At 39.1% G+C, this 26653-nt stretch overlaps 4 protein-coding genes across 5 annotated transcripts; 3 read left to right on the top strand and 1 right to left on the bottom strand.

The window, feature by feature from the left end:
• The first annotated feature begins 325 nt into the window (after positions 1 to 325).
• On the top strand, positions 326 to 21674 carry LOC119545981 (gamma-aminobutyric acid type B receptor subunit 1). 2 transcript variants are annotated; one of them, XM_037851960.1, is made up of 16 exons: positions 326 to 1341; positions 5398 to 5652; positions 10933 to 11067; positions 11137 to 11307; positions 11371 to 11587; positions 11864 to 12029; positions 12098 to 12341; positions 12400 to 12549; positions 15392 to 15534; positions 15593 to 15716; positions 15778 to 15894; positions 15958 to 16165; positions 16231 to 16487; positions 16548 to 16685; positions 19045 to 19225; positions 19667 to 21674. In XM_037851960.1, exons 2-16 carry the CDS (start codon positions 5401 to 5403, stop codon positions 19687 to 19689), a joined length of 2526 nt encoding a protein of 841 aa, XP_037707888.1. In that variant the 5' UTR covers positions 326 to 1341; positions 5398 to 5400; the 3' UTR covers positions 19690 to 21674. The 2 variants fall into 2 exon arrangements, with proteins under 2 accessions (XP_037707888.1, XP_037707886.1); XM_037851958.1 differs by lacking the exon at positions 19667 to 21674 and adding an exon at positions 19345 to 19607.
• Positions 12569 to 15381, top strand: LOC119545980. Its single transcript, XM_037851957.1, has one exon. The coding sequence runs from the start codon at positions 12600 to 12602 to the stop codon at positions 15273 to 15275; it is 2676 nt and encodes an 891-aa protein (XP_037707885.1). The 5' UTR covers positions 12569 to 12599; the 3' UTR covers positions 15276 to 15381.
• Positions 21675 to 22496: 822 nt separating the features above from the next.
• LOC119545982 (protein yellow) lies at positions 22497 to 24958 on the top strand. The gene is made up of 3 exons (XM_037851961.1): positions 22497 to 22812; positions 23706 to 24111; positions 24173 to 24958. The coding sequence occupies exons 1-3, from the start codon at positions 22595 to 22597 to the stop codon at positions 24848 to 24850; spliced, it is 1302 nt and encodes a 433-aa protein (XP_037707889.1). The 5' UTR covers positions 22497 to 22594; the 3' UTR covers positions 24851 to 24958.
• LOC119545983 (anamorsin homolog) lies at positions 24692 to 25953 on the bottom strand. Its single transcript, XM_037851962.1, has 3 exons — positions 25741 to 25953; positions 25164 to 25660; positions 24692 to 25105 (listed from the first exon to the last, which is right to left on the bottom strand). Exons 1-3 carry the CDS (start codon positions 25874 to 25876, stop codon positions 24992 to 24994), a joined length of 747 nt encoding a protein of 248 aa, XP_037707890.1. The 5' UTR covers positions 25877 to 25953; the 3' UTR covers positions 24692 to 24991.
• Between the last annotated feature and the right edge of the window lie 700 nt (positions 25954 to 26653).

Below are 26653 nucleotides of genomic sequence, written 5' to 3'. Positions count from 1 at the left end.
GCGAGTGAATTTTGATGTTTTGACTGGCCATTCCTGGGGCCATTTGACAACTCTATAAAACCGGTGTCCTTAAACCCGCCCTCGTCCTTGCCCAGGCCTTATAGAGCACCCCCCTACCAAACACCCCCCATAATAACCGTAATTGCCCGGAGAGTTTCGCGACTTTCGACTTGGCCACCAAACTGAAAAAGCGAAACTTCAAAACCCCGACTTGGCAACTGGAAGTGGAAAAGCGGCAGCAGGAGCTTTCCCTCGGAAAAGCTCCTGCCCGCCAAGCTTTCGTCCTGGCGAGGCGAAAATGTAAATGTCAGTCATGGAGTTCCAGTCGTCGGATACATTTGGAACAGAACGAACACCGAAGGAGCCTCTCGCGTCTCATCCCCCGAGTACAATGCGAAAAAGTCTGTACAAAAAATAGACACCACACGAAAAAACCGAACCACTCTGTGCATAAAATAATACTAGCCAAAAAAAAAATGGTATAGCCACCACACACAGCAAACACGGAGAATACCTGCAAAAAATGAGGTGTTAAATGGAATTACGGTGCGGGATTTGATAAAGTGAAGTGTGCTAAAGCTAAAACCAAGTGAAACATAACGAATACATTAATTATTCAGGGCTACCGAGGCCACAAGCTTACTAGTTTGATAAGAAATTTAACGAAACTCTTAAGGAGTATCTGCACATATATGGTACAAAAGAAAGTAGAGCATATAGAGTAGGATAAACCGCAAAAAACGAAACTCAAACAAAGTTGACACAAAAAGCTCACGCCCCTCTCTCTCACGTCTTGGTTTTTTCTCGTATTATTTGGTGAAAGTGCAACAAACACATATATAAGAAAGTAAGGAAAGGGAGAGGAGCAGTGGCAGAGCAGGTCCTGCAAAAGAAATTGCCATCATTTGGGGATTACGGAATTATCGGGATCCGTTCTCATTAAAATGGATTTAAGCCAATGCCGATGTGCTGAGCTGCATTTGTGCATGGGATTATCGATTGTAATGCGCAGTCATCAAATTATGTTTGAACAACGCCGCCGCAACAGCGATAACAGCAACATCAGCGGGAGCAGCAACAAACACTGAATTGGCCCCTGAACCCTTTTGGCCCCCCCCTCATACTCCTCATACTGCGCCCCTGCCCAACCAAAAGGAGCAGCGAAGAAGAAGAAGCGTCTTATGAAACAATTGAAGCACCGGCCAAAGGAGCAAAGGAGCAGACAAAGACAGAGACAAAAACAACGGCAGAGGCTAAAGCGGAGACCGAGAAGAAGAAGCAGCGAAGGAGACGACGACAACAACAACAACAACATCGCATTTTTAAACGGCAATACGCAAAGTAAGTGAAGTGTAAAGAGAGCGAGAAGGGTATAGAAAGGTGTAGAGTGCCGCAAAGAGGAGCGGGGAATACACCGCAAGAAACAGAATTTTTTTGTCCAAAAAAGTAGAGCCAGGTGTATAAGAGAAAAATAAAATTGAATAAAATTGAAATGCATATTCCAAAACGTAATACTATTTATTTTTGAGAAAGAGAAGTTAAAATATTTTTATCATTTAGAAGTACTTCGATTAATGTTTACAAAAGAAAACCGCTTTAAAAAATGAAAAAATAATTAGTATCCCTAAAAGCAAAGTATTGGCTATAAAATTGTAAGGTTTTGGTAATACAATTGTTAAAAACAATCGTTTAATAACCATAAACAAAAAAGAAGTTTAAATTTGCATTGTATCCTGATCTTTAGTGATAATACAATAAGTACAATATATCCCATTTAAAAATGGTTAACTTTAAAAATATAAAACTTTTTGGAGAGCAGTGGTACTTGAACCATGGTTTTTGGTACCCCACGTTCTGAAATTTGAGTAGTAATTGGACATGAAGTTTTTTTCCTACACTTTTCGGGAACCCTTAGGACTCCAAATTCTACAAAGCTAATAAGAGTACAAGACGATCATAATCTGGGATCCCTTTTTTTTTGCTTTGTGTAGCGGAGGTGAGCAGGTGAGGAGGCAGCCAAGTGAAGTGAAGCATTTGTCGCATTTTGTGCAGAATTCTCGGCGTAATTAATGTTTTGAGTCTGTGTGTGTGCATGGGGTTTGTAAACTAGGTCACTAGGAAGTTAGCCCCTTAGCGCCCATCCCCCTTCGGTCCCTCTTCAGCGGCAACTCTACGTCAAAGGTGTCAACTCGCCAAATCTGCAACCACACCTTAGTTAAGTAACCTACCCCCTGGTCGCGCCACTGAACCACCCACTAAAGCACCCCCTGCCCGACCCTTAAAACACCGCCATGATTAACGCGCCTCGGTGCGATTAACTGGCAAACAAATTTGGAGTGGTTGCGGCGGTGTATGTTTGCGCCATGCCGACAGCATTTCCATTCAATAACCCACGGTGCTCGTATGCAAACACTGAAAAAAGGTTTTTGCAAAAAAAATATTCGCCGTATTTTGGCATGAAAAAATGTCATTCATCAATAAACCCACACCAGTAAACGTTTAAAAGAAGGCAAAAAACTATATTTGAGTTTTGACTTGCATCTCATTCATCACTCACTTAAAGTCAAGCATACGACAAAAAAAATACGTATACGCAATGTTATCAGCTTATGGGATTATTTTAATAATAATAATATTAAATCCTAACTAAAACCTTAACATAGGGTTGTTTAATTTATAATCTTATTCAAGTTGTAAGCTTTTTTTTTATGACTGTTGACCTAAAATATAATAATATCACGATTGAGTTATTAACGTTATTGGGATCTTAATAATATTTTCATAGGTACCATATACTTATCTTAATCTTATTTGGGATTTTGTAGAGAAATATAGAGGATATTTTATTATTAATTCTTATAATTATTAACTTCGTTTATCTGATAAATCGTATTTTCATACCTATAGCTTTTATTTAAATGGTCGTATACGTAATTAAACTCAGCTACAAGCAGATATCAATCAGGACCTTCACTTAACCTCAGAACTAGGCTTAGATTATATATTTTTAGAACCATAATAAATTATAAAACGTGCTGGCGATAAAAGGCATGTTACAATTCATACTTTAAATTATTTTTTTGTTGCCCCCTATATCTTTATTCTCCTGTAAGTACGCGTGTATGTACCTCGCACACGCAGGACAACAGAGATAAAGAGACCTCCCCCCACATAAAAGTTCTTTCTTTTTTTTATAGAAAAAAAGAATTGGTGGCAGGAGTTTAGAACATTGCCAAAGGGGCTGCGGACAGCAGAAGCGGGGGTGTAGCGAGTAAAAGCCATAAAACTCAGGCGCCGAAGCGCAAAATGCCCTTGCCCAGTACAAAAAAAAAGTGGATATCAACAACAAACTCAGGATAACCCAAAAAAAGTCGAGAGAACAACAGCGAATAAATAGAAACTGCTTATTTATTTATTTGTTTCGACAAATCTCAATTGAAACAAAGCTTAAAAGCTTTGAAATCAAAACTTAAATAGAAACCACACAGACATCCAGACGAATAAAAGCGAAAACGATAGAGCCTGAGACAAAGAGACAATTACTATTAAATCCAAGTTCAATTCGGTCCGCAAACAATTGAATTTGTTGCAGATTTGATTTGGCTTCATGTGGCTTGCGATGACTATTTTCCGGGATTAGTGTGGATTGCCCTGGCCGCAATTTGCTTCCTAATGAGATTTGGTTAATTAAAACAAAATTCTTTTAGGGCATTTAAATGTTAGGGAAAACTGAACTCGCCTTTTTTGTGGTTTAAGTGGAGGAACCTAAAAAGCATTCGTTTGCGTTCATATGTATTTATTTCGTTTGATTAGTCAGCAAGGTCAAATCGAAACTGACCTAAGCTAATGCAAAGGGACATTACCAGCCACTCACATTTACACTTGGAAATCAGGCCATTTTATACCAATACTCTTATTGATATATTTTTTTTTTGTCCAGAATTTATAGCTTATAAAAAAAGAAGTTATAATTAAAATGAATGTCTAATAAAATCCAGTCAAAGGAAAAATAACAAAAGCAGTTATTAAAGACGCATGAAATTCATTTCAATTTTAATAATGGATTTGCTCGCCTGCCAGCTTATTTGGTTTCAAATTTGTTTATTTTCTTTATAAATGTTTGCATACATTAAGACGAACACAAAAACAAGCTTTGGCAACAATCTCTTAAACCTTTAAAACGTTATACGCATACTTATGAATGAACAAATGAAGGAAAATCTCAAGCCTAATCCCGCATTAAGCTACAACCGAAAACATAACCCAAAAGTATGCAACAAAAATACAATTTAAATATGCTCGCCTTCATTGTGGTAGATTATAAAGACTGAAATGCTTATTGTTACGATATTTGGCAAGAGTTATTTTCAGGAAACCATTGAGTTTGAATTTATTTAGTAGGCAGAAGGAGTTATTAACCCCAACTGTTTTAAGTAACATATACTTCCGAAAATTAGTTGGAAGAAATCTAAGTCCAAAATTCAAAATTGTAATTATATTATGTGTGGTTTGCCCTCAGCACTAACCTAAATTTAAGGCCTATATACCATAATAACTTTTAAAAGAATATTCAGAAAGGCACATATTTCTACAAATTATACCGAACAACCTTCTTAACATGGATGTTTCATTTATTATGTGTTTTTATTGTATGTTTTATTTATTATGTTTTTAATTTAGCATGATATCTCAAAAGACTTCAGGGTAATGAAATGTTTAAAACTAAAGGAGTCTTTCTGCTGACCTTTAATTTTTTATCGATTGCTGAAATTTATTTTATAAAATAATAATTAATGTATTCCATATTTTGTATTATAATCCAACTCTGCATAATATTTGTTACACCCCATCTTCAGAAATACATTGAAGGGTATAATATGATTCTATAACTCTTTCTTAACTCTCCACTTAAAATTATAAAATAAAAAAGAACAATAATATCGTAAATATCTTAGACAAAATCTTTAAGTATAAATCATATATTTATTATTATTATCGAATCCCCCACCGTATCTAGTATACCCCATCTGCAGGAACACACCGAAGTGTATAAATTGCTTACGTTTGCCCATGTAGTCATAAAAATTGCTTTGGCACATAAAACGAAGCTTGACGCTCGCTTTTGGTTTTGGTTTGGTTTGGAATGGTTTGGTTTCATTTCGCCTCTTAACGTTTTTGTTTCGTTAGGTTGCCATCGCTGGTGGGCTTGTTTTTTGCGGTGTCCTTCTTATATTTCTGATTCTATTTGTGTTGCTATTGGTATTTGTATTCCCCGATTTGTATTTTGTGCGCTCGCCAATTCGGTAATCACATTTCAAGCGTTTTATTCGATGCTCCCCTCGTCCTGACAACGATTCTGAATCCCATTCTGATACTGATTGTGGTCCTTTCTTGCAGGATATGACAAGTGATGGTGCTGTTACGTTTTGGATATTTTTGCTTTGTTTGATCGCCTCGCCGCACCTGAAAGGGGGCGTGGCCGGGAGGCCCGATGAGCTGCACATCGGTGGCATCTTTCCGATAGCCGGCAAGGGAGGATGGCAGGGCGGACAGGCGTGCATGCCTGCCGCAAGACTGGCGTTGGATGATGTCAACAAGCAGCCGAATCTGCTGCCGGGCTTCAAGCTCATCCTGCACAGCAATGACAGCGAGGTGAGTCCTGGAAACCCACACCATGCCATTATTATGAAACCACACTGAAAAAAATGTAAAGGAAATGAATTTGGAATATTATTATAATATTATTATTGAATATTTCAATAGATTAGTTTAAAATTAAAAGTATATATTAGGCTTACTCACAATACTTTTGGTTTTTTTTCACTCCCTAACGATAGGAGGTTTCCGAGGAGAGAGCAATCCAACATTGCAATTTTCCATATCTGTTTTACATTATCCAATATTAAAATAATAAAATTGTTTATTGGGTGAATAGTGATTTGATTTTTTGTGATTATGTTCTGTGTGTTAATCAATTTTTAAAAGGATGCCTCCCTTTTCAACTGATACTATTTTCCACAAACTGGCAGTCTTTAGTATCAAATGGATACGTTAAAATAAAGATATACACATCAATACGATGTATTATTTTTATTATTATTTGTTATTTTTACTATCATATTTATTTGTAAATTATTAGATTATGTATATTTTTTTATAAGACTTTAATGCAAGATGCAAATAAATAGCCCCATTTCTGCTTCAAATCGATTCGAACGATATTAAAAAGATGATGATACAGTATCCATTATTTTCCTGTGCAGAAAGCTGTTGGATCATTTAGAACCTTATCTTACCAGAGACTTTTTTTCGGTGCAGTAGTGAGTTTGAAACGCGATAAGCCCTACTTATATGCAGCACGGCAGGCTCCTCTGGTGTCCTGTCACATACCCTTGGGTGCCACTTATTTTGTTTCGTTTTTGTTTCTGTTCACTGATGACTGGAGTGCTGGCTGAGCACTGGCATTCATTAGCATATTTCTCCAGGGGATCATGGGTTGGGGTCTGCTCTGTTAACAAAGGACAAACAGTTTTATTATGCCGCATTAAAGGGTATTGCTACGCATGTGTTCCACAAATTGAATTCTCCGCACAATCCAACAATCGAACAATCCGCCGTGTCCAACAATATTTGGCAATGTCTCGGCCTTAATGACCGCCCATAAATTGTAATTGAGGTTCGGCTGAGGCACGTTCGATACGTTGCCAGCAGCAATTATATTGGTAGAGTTCGGTTAATCGGGTTTTTCTGTGCGTGATTTGTAATTGATAAAAGGTATTTAACATTAAGAAAAATGTGTGTATATATTTCGAACAAGGTCACCCAATAAATGTCGCTTGATGGTCATTAAATCGTAAAGAGTTCGGATTATTCTTGTAGTAAATAATGGTAGGCCAGCAATGCAGGGATTGTAAATTGTTCGATGCAAATTTATTATTTAAAGCAGTTTGCTGAAAAACACCCAAGGAAACAATCGTTCAATTCTTCGAATGTTTTCCATGGGATTATTAAGTTACTAAGATATTAGCTTCGACACCTTGACTTTAATATTTTTAGTATTCCAGTAATTTATGTCAGTTTCGTATAAACTGAAAAATACCAAAAAGAATCTGTCCAAATGTATCTAAAACACCCAGCTATGAATCAACTTAAAAAGTATCCATTCCAGTGGATTTTCTAACTTTTGTTAGTCAATAGAAAATAGGCTATTAAACAAATACTCGCCCTCCAAACAGCCATGTATCATAATAAATGGCCAGTAAGCGACGTAGTTTCCGGTTTTCAGTTCTCAGTTCCCAACTAACTGGCGCTATCAATGCCCCTTGGCGCTTCTATACAGTACCATATAGAAAAAAAAACTATTTTTATTCATTTTCATATTTTGCACACATTTTTTCGCATTTTGGTGGGTTTTCCATTTTAAGGGTCTGCGGTACAGTTGTTGCGGTTTTGACTACTTCGGTTACAGTTTAGGTTTTGGCGGCTGTTTGGCCCTGCCTATTTATAAGCGCGAACCTCATTAGTTTTAAGTGAGCGAAAGCTTAACTACTTGTTTTGAGTTTTGAATGAGGTCACTTTGCCCCGGCCCCCAAGCCGTAGCTCATCATTTGAGTTATTTTTATTCAAGGCTGCCAGGAGGGACAGACACTATGGTATACTATATCCTAGGACCTAGGCCACATACACACATAGCCATACACCATACGCCCATTTACGAGCTAGATACGGACATATAGATAAGGACAGAGCCGGAGAGGTAAACCGAGTCCGAGTCCTGTCCCTGCTCGTATCTGTATCTTTGGTCTGGTCTGGTCTGGTTAGTTCAGTTCAGTTCGCTTCGCTGGCCTGAGCCCAGGCGCGCTATGTTTGTGGCTTAGGCAAACAGCTTCCGTTAAATGCTGCATAATTAGTTGCCATCTCCAGGTCCCACAGTGGAACCAAAGGCACCTACCCATACCCCCCGTCCCCCAGATACCATCCTCATTCACGTCACTTGGCAAGCGACAAGGGGCAAAGGTCGCACGCAATGTTTGCCTTTGCCGCTGCCTTTTGCTTGACCTACTTTGATGTGTGAAATGTCCCAAAGAAGCCTGCACAAAAGCACAGAGAAGCGAACACAGAAAAAATGTATAAACAAGGCAGGATGGTTATCCTCTGGTAACCGAAACATCTAACGCCCTTCCGGTGGAATCAAAGATGTCACAAAAACACTACTTCAGTTCTCTGCGATGGCTAAAATATTACATCGATTTTTAAAGTGCTGAAAAATGTAACAGCTGAACTGGCGTAGCTGACACTTTATTTTCGGTTAAGTGCCTTTACCTGTACCGCTTCAATGGGCTTAAATAGCTGTCAAAACTTTAGCTATATAAACAGGAAATTAGTTATGGTACTTTTGGAATGGGAGTGGGTGCTTCAAAAACAGTTGTGTTTTTCTTTAATTAAGGCTCGGAGAAAAAAACAGTTCTCTATTATTGTTCCCCGATATTTATACTCGAAGAGAAGGAAATGTATTTTCAAGGAAAGGAAAAACAATGAAATACAATGTTCAGCACCAATTTAACAGTGTTTATGTGATACTGATACCTATTTCTAACTAATTGTCTAAACACTTATACATTTTTCAAATGAAAATAATCCATTATCATTGCAAAGGCTTAAAGCCTATAATCGGAATAAAAGAATTGTGCAGTTTTTAATCCTTAGTATTTAGGGTCTTAAGACACTTGCATGATTTTTGACTAGCTCACAGGATTCTTTTTAAAAAGACATAGTAACATAGTTCTACAGCCTAACAACCTCTTATAAAATTAAATATTTAATCATGTTTGGATTGCCATGTCCTTTAAAAAAAGTTGGCATAAGGGCTTACGAAATATATCATATTTATTATACCCGTTACTCGTAGAGTAAAAGGGTATACTAGATTCGTCGGAAAGTATGTAACAGGCAGAAGGAAGCGTTTCCGACCCCATAAAGTATATATATTCTTGATCAGGATCACTAGCAGAGTCGATCTAGCCATGTCCGTCTGTCTGTCTGTCCGTCTGTCCGTCTGTCCGTCTGTCCGTCTGTCTGTCCGGATGAACGCTGAGATCTTGGAAACTATGAGAGCTAGGCTATTGAGATTTGGCGAGCAGATTCCTGAGCTTCTTACGCAGCGCAAGTTTGTTTCAGTAGAGTGCCACGCCCACTCTAACGCCCACAAACCGCCCAAAACTGTGGCTTCTACAGTTTTGATGCTAGAGTAAAAATTTAAACTGAAATGAATTGTTCTCATCAATACCTATCGATTGACCCAAAAAAAAGTTTGCCACGCCCACTTTAACGCCCACAAACCGCCCACAAACTTCAAAAAACCGTAAATATGAACGCGGATATCTCGGAAACTATCAAAGATAGAGTATTGGGATTTCAGATTTAGATTCCGTAGCCTTGTACGCAGCGCAGGTTTGTTATGCGAATATGCCACGCCCACTCTAACGCCCACAAACCGCCCAAGCCTGTGGCGCCCACAATTTTTATGCTAGATAACAAATTTTAACTGAAATGTATTGGTCTCGTCAATACCTATCGATTGATCCAAAAAAAAATTTGCCACGCCTACCCTAACGCCCACAATGCTTAAATCTGTCTTCCGCCGGTAGGTGGCGCACTTAAATCTCGCTTTGCTGCTTGCAGATCTCCATTTCCCTTTGGTCCCTTTAGCTGAGTAACGGGTATCTGATAGTCGAGGTACTCGACTATAGCGTTCTTCCTTGTTTTTTTATAAGAAAGAACATAATTTATGTAGTTTTAGTAACCTTTTCCATAAGTTCAGCATACCTTCTGTTAGGGGAGAACGAGAAGCGAAACTATTAAACTAGACCGAGCGCTTATAACGTGGCATGCCTCGAGACCTAAACCCACACCTAAATCCGAATAGATGGGGGAGTATGTACAGGATAATACTTATGCATAAACAGGGACTGGACATGAAAAGGAGAGGAAAAAAAAACAATTAGAAGGGTTGTTTACACGCAAACCAAGTAAGAAATATGAAAATTGTCGTCAGAATCAGGAAGACAAGGGGGTCTGGGAAAAATGGAAAGGAAACGACAAACAGCGAAAACGAGTTTGCCATGTAAATGAATGAATGGAGGAATGAATAACTGAATGAATGAATCATTTATATGGTCAACGTGGATACACGTATGTATATGTCCCAACTTCAGCGCCCACATGAGAGAAAAAAGCTCCGCGGAAGGGGCACACCTTCTTGAATAATTCATTGTCATGAATGAATCTTGTTTAATTGATAAATGTCATGGCAGGGGGATTAATAAAAAGAAAATATGGAAAAATATCAGCCAGGTGGAGACATAAATTAGCAAGGGGATTGGGTATGGAAATTAACTAAAGTAGATTACTAAAAATTCGTATAATAAATCAACCCGTTATCAAGGTTATAGGTATTATAAAAATAGTATCTACATATAAATAATTGAGCTCTGATCAGCCAACTTATTATTGGATACTTTAAACAAACATTTAGTGGAATTCATTATATTTATTTTCTTAATTATTGTTGTATTGAAATTTATTTGAGAAAATTATTACTTTACCAGATACAGTATCCTTTCCGGTCATTAAATTCAATTGAATAGTCACACCAACGCCTCAAATGCCGCACATGAACCACAAAGCAAATTAATCATTTCGATAATTATCTTCGAATGAAGACAGACACATAAATTACAGGAAATTCGCTATTAATAACTCCTTAAGGGTCGTTGCTTAGCATAAGCATAATCAATACTTCTCGACGGCCATCAAGCGAGACCAAAACATGTATATGAATATTTATCGATGAGTGACGGAGAATATAATTTTCTTGGCAACTGGCTAATTCCATTTTCCTAACCCCCCTTCATTTCCATTTCCCATCGACAGTGTGAGCCCGGTTTGGGCGCCAGCGTGATGTACAATCTGCTCTATAATAGACCGCAAAAGCTGATGCTGTTGGCTGGATGCAGCACGGTCTGCACAACTGTGGCCGAGGCTGCCAAAATGTGGAATCTAATTGTGGTAAGTGGCCGTTGCATAATGCTAGCAAATAAAACAAAAGTATTTTTGTTCTCCAAATACCTTTTGTAGCTCTGCTATGGGGCCTCCAGTCCGGCTCTGTCGGACCGCAAACGGTTTCCCACTCTATTCCGCACCCATCCATCGGCCACGGTGCACAATCCCACACGCATCAAGCTGATGAAGAAATTCGGCTGGTCACGGGTGGCCATCCTACAACAGGCCGAGGAGGTCTTTATATCGGTATAGCATAGTCTCTAATGATATATTTCCTAATACATACTAATTAAATTACCATTTGAACAGACCGTAGAGGATCTCGAGAATCGATGCATGGAGGCTGGCGTTGAAATCGTAACTAGACAATCATTTCTTTCCGATCCAACAGACGCCGTGCGCAATTTGCGACGCCAGGATGCACGCATCATCGTGGGACTCTTCTACGTGGTGGCCGCCAGACGGGTTCTCTGCGAGATGTACAAACAGCAGCTATATGGCCGAGCCCATGTATGGTTCTTCATTGGTGAGTCCTAAAAACACAGACAAAAATCGAACATTGGTTTGATGGATACTATGGATTGCACAACTCGTCTCCCAACTCGTTTGAAAAGAAACGTTCTTGACATCAAGAAGAAAGTACTCTTGAAATTGTCGAGATGAAGAGATCTTGAAATGAAGTGGAAAGTCAAATGACAAGAGCTCTTTAAAAAATAAAAATAAAATGTTAGGAATGGGTTTCAAATTCAAAAGGAACTACTAAGGTTCTTGCATCTAAAATGTATTTAACATTATTTCTTAGGATGGTATGAAGACAATTGGTATGAGGTCAACCTTAAAGCGGAGGGCATCACCTGCACTGTGGAGCAAATGCGGATAGCTGCCGAGGGACATCTGACGACAGAGGCTCTCATGTGGAATCAGAACAATCAGACAACAATATCCGGAATGACTGCAGAGGAGTTTCGGTAAGAACATAAAACCAAACATATTATTGAAACCTCTCCATTAAATATATCAACAACATTTCCAACAGACATCGACTGAATCAGGCGTTAATCGAAGAGGGCTACGACATCAATCACGATCGCTATCCGGAGGGTTATCAGGAGGCCCCGCTGGCCTACGATGCCGTATGGAGTGTGGCCTTAGCTTTTAACAAGACTATGGATCGATTGACGAGCGGTAAGAAGTCGCTGAGGGACTTCACCTATACGGACAAGGAAATTGCCGATGAAATCTACGCTGCCATGAACTCCACACAATTTCTGGGTGTCTCAGTAAGTTTGTTAAACTCAATTATTTATAAAAATATGTTTAACATATCCGGATGTTTAGGGGGTTGTGGCCTTCAGTTCTCAGGGCGATCGTATTGCACTTACTCAGATCGAGCAAATGGTGGACGGGAAGTACGAAAAACTGGGCTACTACGATACCCAATTAGATAACCTATCCTGGTTAAATACTGAGCAGTGGATTGGTGGCAAGGTAAGCATAATAGTTAGCTTGGGAATATCACTCAATTCAGTATATGTAAAATGTCTGACGAAGAAGAAAAAGAAGAAAAACGCAAGGATGTTTCAACTGGTACCGAAAAGATAAAAAAACCGTCAAAAGATGGGGCTAGTACTGAAAGACCCTCAGTTAGTTTTAGTCAAAGGGAGGACGAAACCAAAGAGCCTCCGTCTTCTTCTATAAATCTGAAACCAGGTCCTAAAGTGGCACCAAAACCGAAGAAATCTGGGATAAGTAGATCAAGTTCCCAAGATGGAAATGATGCAGTATCTCAAAACGATGAAGATGAAAAGCCATTTTTTAAATCATCGGATAAAAAAGCTGATGGAAATAAAAAAGAAGATGGAAAAGAGCCCGTAACTCAAATAGATGAAACACCAGGGTTTTCTAAAGCAATTGAAAAGGGAACTATAGGCGGCCTAGCAATTACAAAAGAAGGTGAGGCACGCATCGAAAAAGAGATTGAAGAAGAGCAGAGAGTGACATTGGTAGAATCGGTACCCGGGAAAGTTCTTCTGAAAGAATCGGAATCTGAAAAGCCCCAAGAGTCAAGCGATAAAGTTGATGAAAATCCTACAACAAGGCGAGTTCGAGAGCCATTTGATTCATTTAATAGGGAAGAATACTTGGCTGATTTGATAGATTATGATCGCTCATCAGAAGATAAGCCAGAAAAGAGCCAGAGCTGGGAGCCAGACAGTGTTCTACGGCGTCGTCTTCCCAGCAATCATGAATTTAATTCAACTTCAAGTCTGCACGGCGAGGAGGAAGATATGGATTCAGTTGGATCTGCGACCATGCGAGGTAGCTATCGAGATCGTTCCCAAAAAGCCGATGATGATGCCGTCCTCCTAGCTGAAGTAATCAATATGGGAAAGTTAAAGGAGCTTAAGGACGAACGCGAATCAACTATAGGTTTTCTTAAGCAACCTAGAGTTGATAGAACCATCGATGAGATTAAAGGTTCCAAAACCACAGGAACAAGTAAACGTCATGTTGAAGAAGTAAAATACACGGAGAACTCAAGTGATGATGATAAGACTGGTCCAGTAAAACACAAGGCCACCATTACGAAATTTTTTTGTCTTACGCAAGTAAGAGCTGAAGACAAGGAAATTCCCAAAGAAGATGAAGAACCGAAAGATAAGGAAGAGAAGATACCTCCTCCGGAACCAGAAGTCGAGTTGGAGGCAAAGAAACCTTGGAGTTTCCCTATAACAGAGACGTTTTCGGATATACCTGGAGAGGATCAGACATTGAGGGAAAACCAGAAGGTAAAATTAGGAAAAAGAAATAAGAGATTCAGAGCTATTGGAATCAATACGGATATAAGTAGAAAACACGGGAGAATACGGGAGAATGCTACAGGACCTGACTTGGGAGTGTACCATGATCATGGAAGACTGCGAGATATAGGCCAAGTTACTGATAGCTTGTCCAAAAATCGGAAGAACTATAAATATAAGACTGAACCAGATGATAACCCCATAGATATAGGACCCACCGATGGTCAAAAAAGGGAAATTGGAGTTAATACTAAGGTCCTGCCAAAAACCAAGTTTCCACTTGTATCTGCGATGCACATACACAATGGAGGACAATTAAGGGACGTTGGAACTAACACAGATAAACCCTATATGCCTATCGACGATGGAACAGAAGTGATTTACATGGAGCCTATTAAGGCGGACACGAAGAAATTGAATAAACTGATTGTGGATCCACCACAGGATAAAGGACCCTACAAGATGCCAACGAAAGAAGAACGAAGAGCTTATTATGAGGGCTGTGAATATCATTTTCCTGGCAGAACAGGATGGCGCCGACTCTTCTACAATAGAACCCATGGAAAATATGAATTACGCCGTATAAGTCACTGGGTTTATACACTGATCTTTGCAGTACTATATATTTCATTTGTCATCATTTTTTCGATGGCCTGGTTCGATTATGTCACAGATGAAGCTCCAGGAAAGGCGCCCAATACGAAAATGGCTCAACCAACTATTACTTTTGCTCCTATTGGACCTCGAACTAATCCCAAAACAATTTCATTCGATCCACGAAATGATACTGAGGTAATGGAAAAGTACGCTGGTATAATGGCTCTGTTGGAAAAGTATGGTGACTCTGGACACAACACTCGGTTTGGAACTTGTACTGCCTTTGAAAAGTTTGGATATTCAAGTGGTAAACCGTGTGTTTTCCTTAAAGTGAATAGAATAATTGGCTTTAAAACAGAACCATACACTAGCTCCGATGATCTTGTCAAAGCAAAACTTGACGAGGAGGATTTTAGGGCTTTAAAGAGCCTTTTGGAGGACACCACATCGAAGGAGAATCGCCAGAACCGTACCTGGATTACTTGCCGAACAGATACAGATAAAAATGTTCAGATTGAATTTCATCCTGAACCGGCAATCAGAACAGAATTCACAGATATTGCCGAAAAAGTTGAGTTTACTATGGATAAAGGAAAGAAGTCTTTTTTCAGCCCAAATGATGTAAATCGAATAGTGGCTCTTCAGATCAAAAACCTTAAGGCAAACGAACGTGTCCACGTTAATTGTAAAATGTGGGCTCATAACATCCATCATAGGCAACAGGGTTATGGTCAAGTTTCGTTCTATGTGATACTGGCTACAGATAAAAACCGGGAAAGGGTGGAGAAAGTACTCAGGCACCATGATTCATTGTAAAGAATGTATATAATCAAATTTGTAAATAAAATATGGAAAAATACTATATTATTAGTTATACTTTTAGTTGGTTAAAATATATACATAATAACTTATGTTTAAATTCTTAACTCTAGGTTCCTCAAGATCGCACAATAGTCACTCATGTTCTACGCACCGTATCCTTGCCATTATTTGTGTGCATGTGCACCATCTCCAGTTGCGGCATCTTTGTTGCCTTCGCCTTGATCATCTTTAATATATGGAATAAGCATAGAAGGTAGATCATACCTAGATCCCTAGAACCCAGTGATTACCTCAGTTTTAAAAATTTTCAGAGTAATACAATCCTCGCATCCCGTTTGCAATACCATCATGTTATTTGGTGTCATCATCTGTCTAATATCTGTCATCTTACTGGGTATCGATGGACGCTTTGTCAGCCCCGAGGAATATCCAAAGGTGAGAGTCCTTAACTTTATCTTTTGGAACCCTTTAACGCCTTTCACTTTCTTCCCATCAGGTATGTCAAGCTCGAGCTTGGTTACTATCCACCGGTTTTACATTAGCATACGGTGCTATGTTCAGCAAGGTCTGGCGTGTGCACCGATTTACAACAAAAGCAAAAACTGACCCGAAGGTGGGATTACCTAAAATATACCATAATATATATGTAATATATTAAATATATTTATATTTGCAGAAAAAAGTGGAACCTTGGAAGCTATACACCATGGTTTCGGGACTCTTATCAATAGATTTAGTGATATTACTCTCATGGCAGATCTTTGATCCGCTGCAGCGTTATCTCGAAACATTCCCACTCGAAGATCCAGTATCTACTACTGATGATATAAAAATACGTCCAGAGCTTGAGCATTGTGAAAGTCAACGCAACTCCATGTGGTTGGGTACGTCTTAGAAGAGATCTTTTTTAAAAACCTTACTGATATTATAGTATTACTTTTGTTTTCAGGTCTCGTCTATGGCTTCAAGGGGCTAATCCTGGTGTTTGGTCTGTTCTTGGCCTATGAGACTCGATCCATTAAAGTGAAACAGATCAACGATTCGCGTTATGTGGGCATGAGCATCTACAATGTGGTGGTCCTCTGTCTGATAACAGCTCCGGTGGGCATGGTCATTGCATCGCAACAGGACGCGTCCTTTGCCTTCGTTGCTCTAGCTGTGATATTCTGTTGTTTCCTAAGCATGCTGCTGATATTTGTGCCAAAGGTTAGTCCTTCTTGCATTCCTAATAAAAATCTCTTTATGAACCATTCTCTTTTTTTATAGGTCATTGAGGTCATACGTCATCCTAAGGATAAGGCCGAATCGAAATACAATCCCGATTCGGCCATATCAAAGGAGGATGAAGAACGCTATCAGAAACTTGTTACCGAAAACGAGGAATTGCAACGATTAATAACACAGGTAAGAAATACAGTCATATGGTCTATGGTAGAACTAAAAGATAAATATTTGGAATATATTTTTTTGAGTCTCAACCTAAAAGAAATTCAGCCCTGTCATCATTTAAACAAAAGTGAAAGCGTAGTATTTCCATAGACTTCAATGAATTCATTTTAGAGAGTATGTTTCGCCTTCGTTATAATATAGTCCATTAAGCGAGCTGTAATAACAAGTATTTATTATTGAAACCTTATAAGTACTTTCATAATTTGATGTGCTTTACCTCGCCAAAGAAGACTGAAACAACCAACCACCACCATGCTCCACTGCGCAATTTTTTCTTAAGTCGTCATTATCATGATCAAAAGTTGGAAACTTTGTATCTTTGTTATTCTTAAGGGAGTCTCAAGCTATCCCAGAGTTCTCTCCCACCCTTTCCAACTTATAGAATTCTTTACCACTGCCTATCTTAAAGTCATCATAGTGAGTGTAAACTGTGTCCCCATTAACGTGCTTTAGTTGAATGAAAAAATCGTATGGTTGTTTTTTAGTCATCAAAGGAATTTTTTGCAAGCCAATGCAAAACTCTCCTGACATATCCCCAAAACCCGTCGAGATTCGTTTGTGTTTTTGAGGCTTTGCAATTTTTTCACTGTGTTTTTCAAAAAACGAATTTTATTTTCTAGTTCACTACAATATCCATTACACTGATCTGATATGCTCTGACTTAAGACTTTTTTTATCCAAGAGATGGATTTTGGAAAAATAAAAACAATAAACAAAAGACAAGGCCTGATTCCATTCTGTTGAACATGCGTACTGAAACGGCTTTGAGTTTATACTAAAATACTTGAATTTGATAAAGACATTTTTGAGGGCCTATGTGAACCCTAGCTGATAAAGTTTTCAAGTAGATTAGGTTTCAACTTATAAATGGAAAATAATGTTCGCTCAAATTAAAAAATTGAAAATGTACATAAAAGACATTGTACTCGTCTTTATCAAGTTTCGTATAATTTTAATGTTAAAGCCTAGTACTCAGATCGGCTAAGAGTTTCACTAGTCGAAAAAACTTATTCTTTGCAGTGTGACCGAAGTTTTCAAAGTTCACCCGCAATGCATGTAGCATGGTCTTACTGACAAGCAGCTGGGCTTGTTGTCAAACGGAAAACATATCAATTAAAGAAATTTAAAAAGGAGGAGTCTGCTGGTACACAAAGAAATTAAATTAAAAATAGATGGAATGTTCAACGAATGTTTTTATTTAAGTAAATAAGTTGTTTAAAGCTTCCTTTTCGTCCCACGGATGCTTCGCCATCTTTCCCGCGCCAACGCAGTCCTGATCCGAGTACCAATAGGCATATTGGACCTTGAGGAAGTGGGAGCCGGATTGGGAACAGGGTTGATCCGCTGATGCTGCAGGAAGTCGCCTAGCATCTTGGCAGTGGCTGGACATGGCATCTCCAACTGTTCCTTAGCGGGCGCCCTATTTTCCTCCTCCAGCCAGCGCGTCCTCCAGCTCCGCTTAAGCTGCCAAGTAGCTGGTGGTTATGGTGTACGGAGTCCGAATGGAGAGGTCTTCGGAGATCATATTACTGGTGGTTCTGCTTAAAAGATTATTCTATTAGTACAACGCAACCAAATTGGCCAGATCTTACTTTCTTTGCGAGGACAAGCTCGGCAGGATGTCCATGTAGAGAGCGAAGTCCCACTCGGCATGTTCCTTCCCACTGGGACTCTCTAGTGGATCTCCTCCAGCACTTCAACTATTCTGCGGATTTGCCCGTGTTGTGGTATTGCTTCCTGTCGGTCCCACAATAATGGGCAACAGCTTGGACTAGGCGTCCTTTTTCATCTACACTGACCTCCTTTAACCGATTTTGGGGTATTTCTTCAATTTAAAATTTTGAAATTCCCCACCGCTTTTGCACGAACACCGCCAAAGATTAAATTTCTTATTCTTTGGGCCGCGGCTAACGGCGTTCATCAAAAATTCACTCGCGAAATCTGGTATTTTTTCTGGTATTTCCTTAGCTCATCTGAGTACCGCGCTGAAAAACAGACCCGACGAAAACCTTTAGCCGCGTATTTGCCTCTCGCTCACTCCTATGGTTAGCTCGCGGTTTTCGTCGATGTGAGTACTAGGCTTAATCTTTGAAATAAAATGAATGTAGAAAACTTTATACTAGATTTTTCTGTTCGAAATAAAGCAAAATGACAATTTCTTTCAGGCATTACTTACAATATTTTAGTCCGCCGTCTAGACTTGCAATTTTTAAAATCTATTTAACATTATTTAACAGTAAAAATTTGTGATCCTTTTTTACTGTGTGGTAAATACAATTTCTTGACTATAATTCCATTTTGTTCCCCTTTCCAGAAGGAGGAAAAGATACGAGTCCTGCGACAACGGCTGGTGGAGCGGGGCGACGCCAAGGGCACAGAACTGAATGGTGCAACAGGTGCCGCCTCTGCCGCCGTCGCGACAACTTCGCAGCCCGCTTCCCTCATCAACTCATCCGCACATGCCACACCTGCAGCCACACTCGCAATCACACAAGGTAAGTTAGTCCACATACTATATATCAAAAATTCCAATTAGCCAAATGCATGTACTCGGTATTAGCATCGTTGGTTTAGCTTGACGTTCATAATCGTAATCGTTCTCAATTTTAATTAGAAATTTTAGCTATTTTCGTGGGCATTGACACAATTGATTAGGAACAACAATAAAAATGGAGTTCAAAGGTTATTTGTTTTTGTAAATGCTATGTGAATGCACTGTCGACACTTCTAATCTTAAAGGCAAATGCAATCTTTCAGTTTTTAAGATGCGATTAGGTATCTTAAAATGTACTGACCACAATAGTTTAATTCCACACCTTGAATAATTTTCCTGGTTCTGTTTATAGCACCTTTTCTTAACGTATCACGTTTCTATCAGTCCTAAATCCCCCTAAAATTAAAAATATTTTTTAATTCCAAATACATTTATTTTCCAGATACTCATGAGCATCGTACATGAAAAAACTTGTCAATTTCCTTCGCGTGATAGGTGAATTATACAGAAAATATGAAATGCAAATAATGATGCTAACGGAAGATGGATTTAATAAAATCGCGTACTTAATAAACTTTGTATCAACTTTAAGCTGAGCTAAATAAGTGAATTGGTAGCAGCAATTTTGTAGAATAATGAAATATGTATTGTACCTTAAACGTGTTTAGAATTAATATTAAAAACGAAATACTTTTAACTTAAAACAAAAAAAAAACAAAACCAAATCGACATTAGCATCTGAACTAAGCGAATTGTTAGGCTTTAAAGTTGAAACAGAAAAACCAAAAAAAATATAGTAAGTCAAGAAAATACCTAAAAAGATCATGTTAAAGTTAGTAATTTTTAAACACAAGAAGGGAAAACCAACTGTTGTTTTTTTAGTAAATACTGTTCTTGGTTTAAGTGAAGTTTCTGTTTAAGCCTATGTTGCTCAGTCCTGTCTCCTAGAGCTCTTTATAATAAAATCTGCATAGATGAAAACCCTTAAATGGCGGCCTTCTCCATTCGTTCATACTTTTGATTTACGTGTATTTTCCGAACCAGGTCGCGGCAATACAAACCAAACTCCTAGACTCCGGGAATCAAACTACGGAACTCTGTCCCTTTCGACAGGATAATCGGTTTGATTCCCAATATGTTAGCTAAGTTAGCTTTAGACACTTTGTATAGTATCCCATGTGTGTGTGTATGAGGTGTAAATGTGCACTCGATAAAAGTTTTAATAGTTTACATTTCAGCAAATCGTAAATAGCACAAATCGAATGAAAATTCTAGCAAATATTAGATAATGAAAGGATATGTATACATTTAGCCTAGACTAGTGTAGCATCAAAAGTTAATATATTATATATTATGGGTGGGTTAAGTGCTCAAGAAACGTTTTAATTTTTATGTACTGTTATACATAGACAAATTAAATGGTAATGAGAAATTTTTGAACCTACTGTAAGTTCTAAAATTGCATTTATAAAGTATATATATTATACACAGGAAATGAAGAGAAACCGAACATAATTGAGGGCGTCGTTATATAGGAATTGACTTTATTTAAACTAAAACTAAACTGAAACCTATTGACAAATTGATTAACTCACTCACTTGCATAACATACTACGTATCACTCAACTCACTCACCCTTCAACGATATGGAACCGTTTAAATTCAATCACTCTCACATTCAATTAAACAATATAGGTAAAAATCCATCACGAAAAGTGCTATAAGAAACATACATAGACAACATCAAATTCCTACGAAATGAAAGACTTTAAAATCTAAGCCGTTAAATAAATTGAAAACCAAGCAAATGAAATGAATACTATACACTCGATAAACAATGATTATATATAAATATTGAAATATATATATGAAATTTACACATGGCAAAGAACATCTCTAGTACATTGATATTTGTTAAGGATCGTTGGAATTTGTAGTTTAATCGGATTGTATTTCATATACGAATAGGGAACGCTGTTAGGGTAGACGTGTAACTCGAGATCATGTATATTGTATATAGAGCATTTAGCTGCGCCTCCTAAACACTACAGAAAAATTACAGCCGCAACAGCAACCAAATCTACAAGTGCAACAATTAATCGACATTTATTTTCGAATCCGAATCAATTATTTGCTTTTGTCCTCGAATCACAGCCGAAAGATGAACTTTTAGTCAAGTAAGACACAGTTTAGCCAAGCTAATTGTTGTATAAATACGAGTAAATAGAAAAAGCAAAGGTAAAATAAATCCAGATTTATTTCAAAGAAACACGCAAAAAGTGAACATCTACTGTTAGTGACAAAATAAATATGAACCACACAAAATGGTAGCAATATGCAGGAAAAACAAAAGGTCAAAGTAATGAAAAACTCGGTATGTTCTTATGAATGTAACATTAACGAATTAATTTAAAGTTTAATAAAACGGAATAAATGAGAATTTTACTGAATAAAAAACACAAAACAGAATTGAACAAATATCTCAGTTTTATTTGAAAGGGGTGTATTTATCTCGGGTGCTTGCAAAATAATTCATTTTGCCGAATTTAAGTATATAATAAACAGTACCTTGCTCCATAAAAACATTAAATCCATTGTCACATTTAATACATTTATATTTTTAAGCTGAAGCCAAAGGTAACATGTTTTAATTACAAGTTCATTTACTTGTAAATATTCTGACTTAATAATTTGACATCTTCCACAAATTTTGTTTCTTAAAATGCAAATCGTTCTTAAAAGCAAACCTTTTGCACCCCACTCGTGCTGCATTTTAAATGAGGGAATCAATAACCTTTATTCATTAAATCAACGTTTGAATTGTTTATGCAGTTTCAATAAGCATTACTTTTGGAATTCTTTAAGTTTGATAATAAGAAATGAGGATGCATAATTACAAAAAATTAAATATTTTATTTATATTTATGTTATAATTTCGGAACCACTTCATGTTGTTATACCTACTTAAAAGCACTCATTGACCCATTAGTTGTTTAATGAGATCTCGAGTTCACTGCTCGGGTAATTTATTCCCGTTGAGCCTTATAACCAGGGATCAGGGTATTTTTAAAGTATTACCAATTAAATTCCACAGCTTCTTCCTTCCGCTTATGTTGCTAATTTTAAGCCCCAATCCAGTATCCATTAGCACCACAGCTGGGATTTTGTTATAACAGATTATAACACTATGGGATCTCCGATCTCTGAGTGTTGAGCTTTAAGCTCTACTCTTTTGGATCCAAGCCAACATATTAAGCCAGACTCCGATCCAAGCTCTTGCAGTTAGCGCACTCAACTCGAATCGAACGGAGGTCCCAAAGCAAAAGTCAAGATCCCAGAAAACCAAGCTGTTGCAAACCGAAATTCCACAATGAGCCCACTGGGATTAGTGAGTCTGGGCCTGATCTTGTGCCTGGCCGGGAGCCAAGCCAAGCTGGAGGAGAAGTTCTCGTGGAAGCAGCTGGCCTTCGATTGGCCCACTCCGGAGGCCGAGGCGGAGGCCAAGACAAATGGCCACTACATCGAGGAGAACAACCTGCCACTGGGCGTGGAGCGCTGGCAAAACAGAATCTTTGTCACTGTGCCAAGGTAATTTGCCGTATTCATAGCCGAAAAACGATTACCCCTCGTTAACTTGTCTTTTTTTTAATTTAATATTTACCTTTTTTGTTGGCTTCGATTGTAATTAAATGTCAAGCTAGACTTGCAAAATCATCGAGCGTCAAGAGGGGAAACCGGTTTCCTTGTTGGCTAGTTAGCTTTATCATTTTTTTCCTTTGTGCAAGTCTATTTTGCATTTTAAATCGTGGTTTCTAAATGCAAATGCGAAGTTAAGTTAATTATAATTTTATAAGAGAAAACATATGACCGGAAAATTTTATGGAAAATAACTAATCCATAAAGGCACAACTTTTTAGAAACTTGTAAGCAAAATCTCTGTGTGACGTCATCTGTTTTGGGGATTTACCTACGATGCGCTTTATAACGAAAAAGACCCGAACCAAATTTACAATTTCGGGAGATACATATGAGTAACCGAATAATATAAATAACAAACACATCACATCTGTCATGAATGGAATCAATATTCTTAATTATTTTAGACTCTTTTAAAGAGTAGTTTTTAAAAATGGTATGTTTGGATTATACTATCTACAAAATGTACTTGAATAAATTATTTGAGGAATATATGCAAATTGATTATACAAGTAGCCGGTGAAGTTTCAGCAGAAATCTTTAATGGTCAGTAATTAACCAGGCACAGCAATTGATTAAGACTTAACTATTAAACAAAGTCCGATCAGTCTCCATAATTAAAAATCTAGTGTATAAAAGTTGCATAAGGACTAGTTGATTTAGGAATAGTTGCCAATCCCTTGGAACTTAATTAAGACAATTTAACCAATTTGTTAAATTAAATTCTTATTCTCAAATCTATAGTTAACTTCACCCCCTAATTAAATTATCCTTATACACTTCAGATGGAAGGCCGGTGTTGCTGCCACCCTGAACTACATCGATCTCAACTCGACGGAGAAGTCGCCAAAACTGCACCCGTATCCCAGTTGGGAGGCCAACAAGCTGCCCATCGATGTGAAGCCCCAGGATCAGAAGACACCATCAGGCGGACGTTTGGATGCTGACAAGGCTCAAGATGCCGGCATTCAGCTGAAGGACAACTCCACCATCATTTCCACCTTCCGAATCCAAGTGGACGTTTGCGATCGCCTGTGGGTTCTGGATACTGGTTTGGCCGACATCCTGGGCAGTCCCAAGCAGATTACACCGAACTCGATCCTGGTCTTTGACCTGAAGACGGACACCTTGGTGCGTCGCTTCACCATTCCCGACGATCAGAAGAAGGAGGACTCGTTCTTTGCGAATATAGTAAGTAACAGGATTATTACATTACTTGAATTCCAAACTGATAAACGTATTTCATTCCTAGGTTGTGGATGCCGACCGCTCGGAGTGCCAGGATGCCTTCGCCTATATTCCGGATTTGGGTGCCTATGGTGTGATTGTGTACTCCTTGAGGGACGACAAATCCTACCGTGTCAAGCACAATTTCTTCCACTTTGACCCCCTGCAGGGCGACTTTAATGTCGGCGGCGTGAACTTCCAGTGGACCGACGGCGTCTTTGGCCTTGCTGTGGGTCCCATGAATCCGGATCACTCCAAGGACATCTACTTCCATGCTCTGGCCAGTACCAAGGAGTTCAAGGTCTCCAACCGAGTGCTGCAGAACGAATCGCATGTGACCGGCGGCGATTCGTACTATGACTTTAAATATGTCGGTGACCGTGGCATGAATGGTCAGTCCACCGCCGAGGTCTTTGACCCCGAGACCGGCGTCATCTTCTACACGCAGGTGAACAAAGACGCCATCGCTTGCTGGAACATCAAGCGTCCCTACACACCGGACACCCAGGGACTGATCGATTCCGACTCGCACACTCTCGTCTTCCCGAACGACATGAAGATCGACAACGAGGGCACCGTTTGGGTGCTGTCCGACAAGATGCCGACGTATTTGTACAAGGAACTTGATCCCTCGGCCGTCAACTATCGTATTTTGACGGGCCAGAACCGCGATCTCATCAAGGGTACACCATGCGAAATGTGAGCAGTTGGACATTTGAATCGACATGCTGTGTTCGTGAAGCGGTGCATTTTTGTATTTACATTATGACATTTGTAAGTAAGTCGTCTTAATAAACTATTTGAAATGTGATTGCTTGTTTGGGTGTATCATGGTGGGCTTAGGCTAGATGTCGGATTTCAGGAGGTTTCCACCCAGTTGCACCTTCTCGCCGGGCTTGAAGGCGGGCATGCCGAGGTAAGGGCAAGAGGAGCAGCGGAAGGCGTCGCCCAGATAGCACTGTTTAAATAAGAAATCCAATATAAAAGGATAGGGTAGGTGTATTATGTAATCTTACATTGCCGCAGCTCGACTTGGCGTTCTCGGTGGCCGCCTGGCTCTGCTTTTCAGTCTCCAACTCCTCGGCCAAGCCGCAGGAGCAGTTCTTGCAGGCCTTGCGCTTTCCGGTGGTGCTGCAGACACGCAGGCCAGCCGGATCCGGCTTCTGTTTGTCCTCCTCGTCCAGCAGCTCCTCCTCATCAATCAGCTCCTCATCATCGCCGCTGATCTTCCACACATTCACGGCACTGGCGTTCTTCTTGGCAAAGGACAGCCTGGCCGAGGATCCCGTCTCGTAGCCGGGCTTCTCGGCGGTCAGGGCAACCTGTGAGTCCTCGCGGCAGTTGATGAATCCGGATAGCTTCACCTCCTGCAGCAGACTGCTCGCCGGTCCGATGAAGGAAACCAAATGCAGTTTGCCACTGGGTTTCAGCATGTGCAGCAGCTTTACGTAATTGTCGGTCAGCTGGGCGCACTCGATCACAATCAGGTCGAAACTGGAGTTGGCATAGGAGGCTGGAAATGCAAATAAACCATGAAATTGACCCAAATCTGCTGACTCACCGACTAGACAAAAAGAAAAACAGACAACTTACAAAACGACAGGCGGTGCACATTTTCCAGGGCCACCTCACCGCCGGTGGCTGCTTTCACCGCCTCCACACGCTTGTCCAGGTCGGCGCTATCCGTCCATATATACAGGGATTTTTGCAGGCCCTTGAATTGCTCCATTATCTCAGAGTTTCTAGATTATCTTTAAATTTCAAGCACCGCACCGAACCGATTTTTTGATTTCACAAGTTAGATATGGCAAGATGGCGATATCGATTTCCGCAGTCAATCGAATAAGTGATATTCTGTGATCAGTGATTTGTCCACAGTTCGTTTAAACTGTTACTTATTGAATATCAATATTGCTCAAGGCGGTTTCTCCATTGTGTGGCAAGTGCTAAATAATTCACATCTTTGGATTGCATTATATAAGTGCTTGCACCTGCCACTTAACTTTTAAGCCACGTTTACTACCATTTACCTTTAAGTTTGCAATATATTTAATATTCAGGCAAGTGCGTATTCCCACGGCCTTTTTTAAAAATGCATGGGTCATTTAAAAGGAGGTTAGTAGCTTGAGTCTAGAATTTTAGATGAGGGCGCTTAAAATCGATATCCTGCAGTGCTAAAAAGAAATCAATGTCATGAGTTTAAACTTATTGGAAAGAGATAAAAAGGTGTAAGTCCTAGTAAGTTACATTAAATATATAAAACTTGATACCAAAAACTGCATTATTCAAACAAATTATAGTTGGCTATGAAATAGCTAGATGACCAATGCCAGCCAAGCCCACCGGCAGTGTTGCGCAACGCCTGTCATATCGCCGGTAGCCAGCGACTATCGTAAATAAGCGCCTATCGGACTATCGATACAACATCAACATCCTCAGTCGCTTTTTTTAGTTGTAGCATATTATAAATATAACCCGAGCTCTAGTTGCGGCCTTAAACAGAAGC

The sequence above is a fragment of the Drosophila subpulchrella genome, chromosome 2L, assembly GCF_014743375.2.
Source record: "Drosophila subpulchrella strain 33 F10 #4 breed RU33 chromosome 2L, RU_Dsub_v1.1 Primary Assembly, whole genome shotgun sequence".
NCBI lineage: Eukaryota > Metazoa > Arthropoda > Insecta > Diptera > Drosophilidae > Drosophila > Drosophila subpulchrella.
Note: the sequence above shows the minus strand (reverse complement) of the source record. Positions and strands in the feature narration are given on the sequence as shown.

Coding starts and splice junctions, on each gene's coding strand:
- LOC119545982 (XM_037851961.1), top strand. CDS start 22,595: ATGAGCCCACTGGGATTAGTGAGTCTGGGCCTGATCTTGTGCCTGGCC. Junction 22,813..23,705: donor ATCTTTGTCACTGTGCCAAG/GTAATTTGCCGT, acceptor TATACACTTCAG/ATGGAAGGCCGGTGTTGCTG. Junction 24,112..24,172: donor ACTCGTTCTTTGCGAATATA/GTAAGTAACAGG, acceptor TTTCATTCCTAG/GTTGTGGATGCCGACCGCTC.
- LOC119545983 (XM_037851962.1), bottom strand. CDS start 25,876: ATGGAGCAATTCAAGGGCCTGCAAAAATCCCTGTATATATGGACGGAT. Junction 25,661..25,740: donor TGTGCACCGCCTGTCGTTTT/GTAAGTTGTCTG, acceptor TTGCATTTCCAG/CCTCCTATGCCAACTCCAGT. Junction 25,106..25,163: donor CCAAGTCGAGCTGCGGCAAT/GTAAGATTACAT, acceptor TTATTTAAACAG/TGCTATCTGGGCGACGCCTT.
- LOC119545980 (XM_037851957.1), top strand. CDS start 12,600: ATGTCTGACGAAGAAGAAAAAGAAGAAAAACGCAAGGATGTTTCAACT.
- LOC119545981 (XM_037851958.1), top strand. CDS start 5,401: ATGACAAGTGATGGTGCTGTTACGTTTTGGATATTTTTGCTTTGTTTG. Junction 16,488..16,547: donor TGCTGATATTTGTGCCAAAG/GTTAGTCCTTCT, acceptor CTTTTTTTATAG/GTCATTGAGGTCATACGTCA. Junction 19,226..19,344: donor CACACTCGCAATCACACAAG/GTAAGTTAGTCC, acceptor AATTTTAATTAG/AAATTTTAGCTATTTTCGTG.